Source organism: Populus nigra, chromosome 10 (genome assembly GCF_951802175.1).
Source record: "Populus nigra chromosome 10, ddPopNigr1.1, whole genome shotgun sequence".
NCBI lineage: Eukaryota > Viridiplantae > Streptophyta > Magnoliopsida > Malpighiales > Salicaceae > Populus > Populus nigra.
Window position 1 is genome coordinate 4,940,888 of NC_084861.1, and position 10,950 is coordinate 4,951,837.

The following is a 10,950-nucleotide window of genomic DNA, read 5'->3' on the forward strand; positions in this document are numbered from 1 at the left end:
TTTAATTTTTTTATTGAAAAGAATCAAAGGAAATGAAAAGGAAAGTCGACTTTTCCAATAATTTCAGTTTTTAAACCAAACTATCCAGCCTAACAAATTGAATTTCAAATCAATCAAACCGAACGAAGTAAGACTATGGAGATTCAATTTGGTTTCTTAGATTTAAACTGAGGTTACTTGGTGCACATTTGTTTTTGCGGCAGAAATCATATCTTTAAAAAAATTGATTTTTTATATTTTTATATTTTATTATTATTTTAATATGCTAATATTATAAATAAATTTTAAAACAATAAAAAAATATATACTATTTTAAAATATTTCTAAATATTTAAAGATAGAGGCAATTAGCTGTTGTTGCCAGCAAATACAGAAGTTTACCCGCCTCTTCTCTCCTTCATGAAACCATCGCAAATTTACAGGGATCTAAGATCTTTTAATAAGAGAGAAGATTTGGTTTATGATTGGACAAAATGGGGCGAACAGATTTTTAAATCCGATCCCAACTGGTCTGACATCGTAACAATTGGTTGTTGTTATAGTTGGCAATCAATCATTACACCCAACCAAATCCCTCTCTCTCTCTTTTTACTTAATTGTTTTTGTTTGGATGCCTGACTGAGATCGTCGAGCTTAATGCTAATAATATTTTTTTACTTTAAACCATATAGTAAAAAAAATACTGCTAAAGGAAAAAAAAAAAAAAGAGAGTAAAGGTCATGTGAAGAATGGTAATGATTACTAACCGATCGGATTTTTCTATATTTATATTTAATTTATTATTCATCAAGTAATAAATTTAGATATTTATAAATTATTCATCATATTTTGGGTATTTAATGAATATTTATTATTTATTAATTAATAAAAAAATTAGTTAACATACTAATATTGGTACATAACACACACACATATAAATAATATTTATATATGTGTTATGTGTATTCAAAAAATGTAAATATTCTACAAATATATTTTAGATTAAATTTAACTGAATTTTGAGCTTGATTTAATAATATCTATACCATATTTATTATTCATCAAATCCAAAAAAAACTTATTTATTAATTTAGATTAAATGAGATCGGTATTAATTATATTCAAATTAAATTTTCATCTTTCAAGTCATGTATGGGATATTAATTTGTGCTGCAAATCAACAACGTCAATCATTACTGCAGAAAAAAATACTAAAATTGCTGAAAAAATCACAGGAAGCTAGCAAAATGTTCTGCTTCGATGTTCAAAGAAACACAATATAAAACACGTGGATATTATAAGCCAGGATTAATAGAACAATCTCTTTCTATTTTCAGTAGAATCTAATCTGATGTCAGAAGGCTCATCGCGTTAATTTTTCATATAAAAGTAACAAGAAATTTGTAATCAGGTTACAGCATCCGTAGCAAGATTATGATAATTGAGAATATAGTAGTAATTCTATTTTAAAATATTTTTTATTTAAAAATGAATTAAAATAATATTTATTTTATTTTAAAAAAATTGTTTTTAATATAGTAATATATCAAAATATTTTTAAAATATAAAAACAAACAATGTTTTACAACCCAACAACTCATCTGGTCTGTGCTATCGAGCTATATCTGAGTCCTTAATAACGTAAAATATTCTAGATGTACAAACTTCAATAAAATCGTATATTCTGTGCAACGAAACATGTTTCGAACATAATTTGATGTTTCCTAGATGATCTCAGACCAGATCAAGAATCTCTAAAAGAACGGAGAGTCAATCAAGGAAGAAATTGCTTGGAGATTGAACCGAGGATTGGTGTATAAATTAATTAGACTGGGGAGAGTCAATGTCTAAAAGTCTTACTTTAGACCACACAGTAAAACGCAAGCAGATGAAGTTATATTGAGTTTTTGTTTAACGAAGAATTCCTGGATTTGAATGCCACCGTTTCTCGAAAAGTTTCTGCAGACAGAGGCGGAGCCAGAGTGAATTTACTGGGAGTGTCGATGTGAAAAACATGCAGGGGTATAAATAAAAACGAAGGGAAAGATATGGGGCCAAAGTGTATTAAGTAAAACTTTCAATATCAATAACTGTTTCTACTTTCTACAGGGCCAGATTCTAGGGCACGTAGAAGAAACAGTAACTACTCTTACTCCTCCAAATACCTCAATGACAAATTAATATTAATAAATGTTCTCTTCGCAGGTTTTTCAGCAAACGAAGCGTGTTCTCATGTTTGGATTCAAGGGTGGTGTTTGATGCGCGGCCAAAACATTATTTGTTTAAAATTTGAAAAAAGAATTGTTTGAAATTAATTTTTTTTATATTTTTAAATCGTTTTAATATATATTGATATCAAAATAAATTTTTAAAAATAAAAAATATTATTTTAATATATTTTTAAATAAAAAAACACTTTAAAATATAATATTTACATACTTCCAAACAAAAATTCATAAAATAGTTTTCATCTTCGTGCTCAAACAGACCCCAGGATCCATAAGATAGATAGGTTTCCATCCATGGGTGTCTTTCCGTTTCAAAAACCAATAGGAACATGGGCTGGGTTTTCATGTAGGATGGATGACCTTATTGAATTGTTTCAAGCTTCTAATAATGCCCCAATCTTTTCCGGGGGTGTGTTGAATAATACGCAATATTTTTTGAAAATATTTTTTTATTTTAGAATATATTAAAATAATATTTTTTTAATTTTTAATACTAACATATAAAAATAATTAATTTAATATTTTTTAAATAATAAACAATTTTAAAAACTTAGATTTAAAAAATTCAGAGATTTAGTTAATTGCATTAAAACTTAAAAAATGGAAAAGTAATTCACCAAAGCACCTCGACTTATCTCATCTTATGAGGTCAGTCTCCAGTGGAGTTTTTACTTTTTACTTTTTACGCAAGAAATAATAAAGAATATTGAATAAAAGTGAAATGACGTGGCACGAGAAGCCAACGGAAGCCACTTCACTTCAGTCACTTCAAGCTGAAACAGAGTGCACTGCTAACCACAGCTTGCATGTGATCACCTGTCATGTCATTCATGTGTATCATGTAACTCTTAATTACAAAAAAATTAGATTGAACAAATCATGTAGCAGATTAAAACTAGCTATTTTAATCGTGTTTTATCTGGATCAGGTATATTTTTTTAAAAAATATATATATACAAGCCTTTTCAACTATTTGTTTTATGAAAAAAAAATCATAATGATAAATTGAAAAGTTTATATATGAATTTAATTAAGTAGAAACTATATGTTTTGATAAATTAAAAAATTTATTGATGCTACTATTTTAATTATCTTGTTGTGAGTTGAGTAATTTTTTTCTAGCATAAAAAATAAATGTGCAAGTATTATTAATATATTTTTGGGATATCGAGTAAAAAATATAATTACGAATAAAAAATTAATGTCCACATATAATAAAATAATATAAAAATTATATGCGTTAATAAAAATATATAAAATTTTAAATTAATTTTTAACATTGTAGAAAAATAAAACAATATTGTAATCACTGAAATATCATTTACTTTTAATTTTCAAAACAAAGTGTAAAGAAACAATTTATAAAATAACAAAGATAAGAACAAAAAAAAAAAATGGCATGAAGAAGTCAAGTGTAAAGTGATAAATAATTCAAATGTAAAAAATAAATAAAATATTTAAAAATGCAAATAAAAGGAAAAGCTAAAAAATATTATAAAAAAATAAAGATAAAAAAACAGTGATAAGTAAGAAATCTTAAGAAAAATAATCAAATTAAAAATACAATTGATAAAAATTTGAGCATCTAGAGTTTTTTTAAGCATTTTTTTACATTAAAGAATAATAAATGTAAATAAAAAAACTTATACATGCATTAGATCAAATAAATAACAAACAATTCCTTAAATAAATTTCTTGAAAAAGTCAGGAATGATAAAATAAAAAAGTACTTCAAAAAATTTAAGAGATGAATATAAATTAAGATATTTAATATCACAATATAGGTCATTTACGTAGCTGTGTCTAATAAATTTGTTTATTAAATTTAATTTGTAATAAAAATCAATACATACAAAACTTATTAAATAATAAAAAAAAATACTATGCAATGTTGTATACATTAAAAGTAGTATAAAAATATACATGCTATATCTATAAAATATAAAAATGCTGCACATATTAAATGAAGAATAAAAAAACATATATGCTAAATCTATATAAAATATAAAAAAAGATTATTGATGAATTATACTAACTTTTTAAAAAATAAAACACTTAATATAATTGTTATTTCAAAAAAGTTAAATAAAAAAATCGGCTTTTTTTTATTTTCATATGCAAGAAAAAAAAATACCAGGGGAGGGAGAATTAATGCATTATTTATATGGACTTACATGAAAAAGGGATAAATTGTGTAAGGACCAAGGGATAAATAATGAAAATTAATTTTTGGCAGTACCTAGTTCACGAGAAATTTTCCCATTGAAAATTTATGTAGCCTTGAAATTTAGAGGCCAGAAAATCAGTTTTTCACTTTAAATTTTGGAATAAAAAACTCAGTTTTAATATCAAGTGACAGGCACACGCTGCTTTGATATACATTAAAAAAATGAAGAGTGGATTAGAAAAATTTGAGAAAAAATATTCGTTTATGAAACTTCAAATTGACTGAGTTAATTAATTATATTTCATTTATTTTATTTCCAGAGGAATCAACTAGAAAAGTTTTTTAAAAAAAGTCTTTTAAATGGATCTCAGCGTTATGTGTATAGTCACAAGACTTTGCTCGAGAATTCAATCCAATAACTTGGCTGACCTAGGATTTGGTCTCGGCGGAGCAGTGGAAATTTTCTGACCACTCCGTCCACCCATTTCTAGACGCGTTGACAGGAAAATTCCACAAGTGCTCGGTGAGTTATTTTAGCCTAAAACAAAAACCCCTTGACGGTAGACAAGAACCCTCGAAAGAGGTCGACCTAGATATCTTCTTCACTCCTAGTGGGAGAAGGAGGAGGAAGGAGAGGGCGAGGAGGGCACTGGCACCCGATCCCTATACTGGACAAGGAGGGCTTGACCACATATGAGAAGATTTTCAAAGCAAATTCTGCAAAAAATAAAAACATGAACATCTTTATTCCCTTTTAATTTCCAAAACGTATCTTATTATTGTTTTTGTTTACAAATAGATTTGAACTCAAGAAATCTTCCAGTTGAGCCACAGTTACTTGACTCAGAAAATCTATATTTACATGGCTTCATATTCCGTAAGAAGAAGCAAAAACCACGTACCAGAGCCCTTAAAAAGTAAGTATCCATAAGAGTAACCATTGCACCACACACACACACACACACACACACACACACAGAGTGATCACTGCTGCTCATATACTAACTAGGGCACCAAGTCACACATCTTTAATATAGGTCAACGCAAAATGAATCCATTGGCAATAAAAAAACACAACAATCCATGGTCTGTTTGGTTTGGTGCTATATTTTCCATCACCCAACCATGATACAAGCATCGGTGCCAACAACAAAACAAGCCGCGGACCGCCTAGCTGAGTTTGGCTAGCTAGCTAGGTCAAATTTACGGTGAGTTAAAGTCAGCACGATGCATTATGCCAAATTTGATAATGCTTTCAAGTTCTCAATACCAGCACATCGACTCAACTTCAAGTAGAGCTAGCCAACTGGTTAGCATGCATTGAATACATATTTATAGGCGAAGGAATTCAGACTGGCATCACAGAGAGAATATATATCCAAATTCTTCTTATTCCCCTAAACTATGAACAAAGCAGATTAGTGTCATAAAAATATTTTCATAACAAAGAGATCAATTTCTTGAGGCTGTAACTTGACCATGAAATATTTTTAAGATCATGGACTGAACCGAAGGAGGTCATGCTCATTTCAGACACCATAATTTATCACATACCAGCCCTATAAAAATTGATATCTTAGCTTCCACTCTAATTAATCCGTGGTAGGTTCAAAGTGGTTCCTATAATTTACATGTTACGCAATTACAACAGCAATCTAGACCTCCATTTACCAGCAACCATTCTCCATATAAATTACTCACTACTAAGTTACCCCCAAACACGAGATGATCGAATAATTCTACCAAGCTAGATGTTCTAAGGCTAGGAAATCAATAAAATTAACACCGGACAAAATCAAGCCTTACTAAATTCTAAAACAAACGCTACTCTATCCCATCAAGAGGGTTGAAGAAGTGCGGGACAATTTTATGGAATTTTTGTCCAAGTCCTTGAAGATTGCATATAATCTATATAATTTTACACAATAGCGATGGTGATCAAAATCTTCTGACTCGTCTAGTTCCCCGGATGCGTATATGCAAAGCCGAGAGAAATGCTGATCAAATCCATGGACATGGCCCAAACATGGAATTGTCAATTTATACCATATGGAGTTGATCAATGCCCAAAGTCAATCAAAATGACAATAAAAATATTATAATAGCACTAAAAAACCATTCATGTTTCATACATTTGCCTGTCAATCAACATTAAATGCAGCATTCTTTTTCAAAGATAGTTAATTTAACAATATTAGAAGTGCATTAACTTCTTTTCACCTAAGATTATCAAAGATTTTATTAATAATGCCCGTGTTTGGTTTTAATATATCATAATATTTAATAATGCACCAAAAGATATTTACAAGAAAGAAGGAAAGTCCTTTCGCGGCCCGGCACCTTCTTACTATATATATATATATATTCTTTTGTGTAAGAATTGTGATTATTAAGATTTATTTAATAAAATATACAGCCTCATGTAATCATATAGTACTATAAAATAGGCACACGGTATAACTACCCATATCTTGTCAACAATTAATATAAGTTTTCATGGCATCTAAAGATATTTCTTTAATCAAATTCTTATGCATCTTATCCTTTAACTTGTCCCTTGATCGGATTTCAGAACATCTTCAGGCAACCTAGCTAGCTGTAGGAACCCACATTAATCTTTTTTTCTTAAGGTCAGGAGTATCTTCCAATCAATTTACGACTGAATTTTTCTTTTTTGGGACCATAAGAACTCATCTAATACATTTATTTTAAAAAAATTATTGTCTGGTCTCAAAATTCTAACTCAAAAAAGAAAAAGAAAAGAGGCTATCATGGAGGTTATACATAAATATAATAGCATGAAAATATAGATGTTCTATTGAAATCTAGAGAGGTAGCTATGAATCTATTGAAAAATCTAAGGAATATATTAGAGAAATCTATAGAGTGGATTTGTGCCAATTATGGGTTTTCTCTTCCTAAATCAAATTGTCACAGCTAAATATAAAACCAATGCTTTGGGTCGGGTCTGGTTGTTGGGTTTTATATTTTCCACCCAAAGTAATTTTTAAAAGTATATTTTTATTTAAAAACATATTAATTTTTTTTGACATTGACATATTAATTAAAATCATTTCAAAATACTAAAAAAAATATCAATTTGATATCTTTTCAAATCAAACACATTTTTTAAACACACTTATATACAACTACACATACAAAAACAAATAGCCTCAAGCATTGGTCTATAAAAAATAAAAAAATTAACCCACCACAAAACTATTATTAGAAAGACGAAAATTTTCGAGGAGCTAGTACGAAGGTGAAGACATCAAAGATTAAGGAAATAAGCTAAGACTTGGAAAATGGGGTTGGGGAAATTAGAAGAGAACTGCGAAGAGGGAATGGAATCATAATAACGAGTCCACTCTACAAACTTAGAGATATTCAGTGTGACTGTTGATAAAATTTACACAGAACGTGTACTGTCATTTTAGAAAGAGAGAGAGAGAGAGAGAGAGTACGTGTGTGAGCTCCATGTATACATAATTCACCTCAAATACATTTTACAAGATTGATCACTGTTTAAACCCATTTTGGGGAACACCCAGGATTGATATGACAGGATGGAGAAATGGGATGAGGATCTGTATGACGAATGAGACTATGGTAATACAATGCATAGTATTTTGAAAAAAATATTTTTTTAATTATAAGAGAATAAATTTTTTATTTTTGATATTTGTATGTTAAAAAAATGTAAAAAATATTAATTAAATATTTCTCATGAAAAAACAACTAGAACATAAAAAATAAACACACGATAAGACTCCATCCACGCTATATAACACAAGAAACGAGAGGTGAATAGCTTTTATTTTTTTTACTCATAGCTAGTTCCCACAACATGTATATATGCTAATGTCCCTCTTCAACCTTTTTATTAGCGATGTAAATATGAATGCAGAAACTCCATTTTAAGCTTAAATTACCACTCGTGACATCAAGTTTACAGGGTTGTCCTATATGATCTTCTCAACATATCCGTACAAGTTTTGCAAACATGGCAAGGTGTGAGCAAAAGCAATAACAGGAAGCAGGAGGAAAAGCAAAAAACAAACAAACAGAGTCATAGATTATAGAATATAATACCATTTATATGTAAAAATACGTATATTATGAAGGCACTGCTTGACAAGCTGACACAATTCCTTTTTAGTGCCTGAATGATTTGCCAAAACGAGCATACATAGATATTACTTGACAAATCTGACACGAACCTTTTTTATTGTCTGAATGATTTGCCAATACCTCAGTATTATTATTATAAAACCCTGAATAAAAGAGAAAAAGAAAAAAAAAAGTGGAGAAAAGATACATAACTTGATTTCCAAATCAATTCCAGTAGTGCTACTAGTCATAAAGCCTCTCCCCTATGAAAATTGGATGCCGAGTCACAAACATATTTTACTAGCTACTACTCATGAAACTAATAGCTAGGAAACAAAATCCTTATATTATCCAACAATGCAATCTGACTACCTTATCAATGGTTCCTTAAACCCAACATCCGATATTACACATGCGATGCAACAGATTAATTAACGACACAAAATGAAATACCCTTAGCTAGACGGGAAATTCATTACTCATAGCAAACATACTTTAAGAGATCGTCATCAAGTTGTAATGAGTTATGTAATATACTCATTGATCTTTTTTCTTTTTAAATCCAAATTTCAAATAGCTAGATTACGACAGGAGCTTAATTTTTTCTTACTGATAATTCTCACTTGCACTAGTAGTACTCTCTGGTGGTGCTTGTGGTGGCATCAGTGAAGCAGGATTCTGCTGCTGTGGTGGTCTCTTTCTCTTCTTCTTCTCGTAGCTAATCCCTCTAGCTTTAGACTGCGAGTCCCTAACTTCACGTAGATAAAGCCTAACAGCACGAGCCCCAAAAGGGTTGTTCTCAGGCTTGCCTCCGTGCTCTTCAAAGGCAGCACGGAGACGGCCAATGAGTGCATCGAGGCTTCCCCAGGCCTGGCGGAGCGGGCATGGGCACGGTGCAGGCGGGTTCGGGTGGCCAAAGAAGGGGCAGAGTTGGGTGTGGACTTTGGTTTTTCCAAACTGATCAAGGTAACGCAAGAACTCGAGGACGTGGGCTCCACTGCACCGGGAGAGTGAGAGCGGGGGACGGTGGTTCCGGAGGTATTGCCCAAAGGTGTTCCAGTCTCGCCGCTTCTGGTTCTCATAGCGGCTGAGAGTGGTGGGGGAGGTGGTGGTGGTGATGGAGGAGGAAGAGGAGGGTGAGGCCGTGTTGGTGGTGGCGAGGGGGAGTGTGATTATTGGGTTTGTTGTGGCACTGTTGAAATCTTGAACAGAGTCCATGTTTTTAATTTGGCTTAATTTCTAGGCAGCGTTAATCAAGGTCTTTACTAATAACTATCTTGAAGGACTGGAAAAGATGGTGTTTTTTGACTAGAAGATTTCAACAGGAACTTGATGATCCCATGAGAAATAGATATATAGATAGGTCCACATAGACTAAATTAAGGTATAGTACTGTTAATTCTCACTTCTCAGTGCAAGAAAGAGGTGTGAGATGTGGATGAAGGGGGCTTCAATAAGTGTTGTTGAAATATCAAGAGGATTGATAGCTTAAAAGGGGTTTGGTATGTCAAAGATGTATGAGTTTCGTATATCTAGGGTTCAAGAACGCCATGACTATGAAAACCACTACTCTCCATGAGAGAGCTAGGGAGGAAAGATAGTAGTGGTGAGATTTTGGAGGTGGAGAGGTGATGATATATAGGGTAAAAAAACAGCAGCTACTGATCTTCTAGTGGTTTTGAGGATTCTTTTTTAATCTATTGTTTACCAATCCTAGAAACCTTATGAAAGGCTTATGATGATGGTAGGCTTTTGCTAACTTTGTAATCTGAAGACATCTGTGAATTTCAGCGGATATTTTTCCCTTAAAAGGGCGAAGCAAGTTCCAAACAACCTAGCCAAGCTAGTCCTACAGAGAGAGATGGGTGGGTGGTAAAAGAAAATGGGTTAAGTGGCAGGAGCCAGTTTTAGGGCTTTTGTGGAAATGTAAAGAGGTTGACAGTGAAAGGCAGAGAAGGAGAGGGAAGAGAGAGATGGTGGGATGGAGACAGGAAAAGAGGCACTGGGTTAAAAATATACAAAGGAATAACATGATTTTGTTTCTTCACACCCTTTTGTATTGATTGACAACACCTTTTTGTCAATTACCATATTGCCCTCCACTGATTTCTTTTCAGGAACATCTTGCATCTCAAATTTTCAAAATTGACAGCATGGGTCCTATATATGTCAACTACAGTTGCTTAGCACAGTGCTTCTACACTGTAGCAGTAAGATCAAGCTTTCTCCCGTTTTTCTTTTTTGAGCGAACCTGCCCGAATCCCTCTCAATTCATATGGACCTTGCACCGTCGGTCGTGTGGCTTCGCTTAGCACCTCAAGCTAGGCTCGTCAGATCAGTGTCCAAAAACCACTCTACGCACAGAACTGTCGGAGGGAGGGAGAGAGTTGTCTATCAGCATGCCACACTAGAAAAGATAGTTGCTGCTGTGCTGATTACAGAATGCGTTTATTTTTGTGTTTGCAA

The 10,950-nt window shown here is 31.8% G+C and overlaps 1 protein-coding gene across 1 annotated transcript; it reads right to left on the reverse strand.

The window, feature by feature from the left end:
- Positions 1 to 8,807: 8,807 nt before the first annotated feature.
- On the reverse strand, positions 8,808 to 10,493 carry LOC133704869 (protein LIGHT-DEPENDENT SHORT HYPOCOTYLS 4-like). The gene has a single exon (XM_062129903.1). The coding sequence runs from the start codon at positions 9,700 to 9,702 to the stop codon at positions 9,091 to 9,093; it is 612 nt and encodes a 203-aa protein (XP_061985887.1). The 5' UTR covers positions 9,703 to 10,493; the 3' UTR covers positions 8,808 to 9,090.
- Positions 10,494 to 10,950: the final 457 nt, after the last annotated feature.

What these genes read in the sequence shown, in the direction of transcription:
- LOC133704869 (XM_062129903.1), bottom strand. Translation starts at nt 9,702, where the DNA reads ATGGACTCTGTTCAAGATTTCAACAGTGCCACAACAAACCCAATAATC.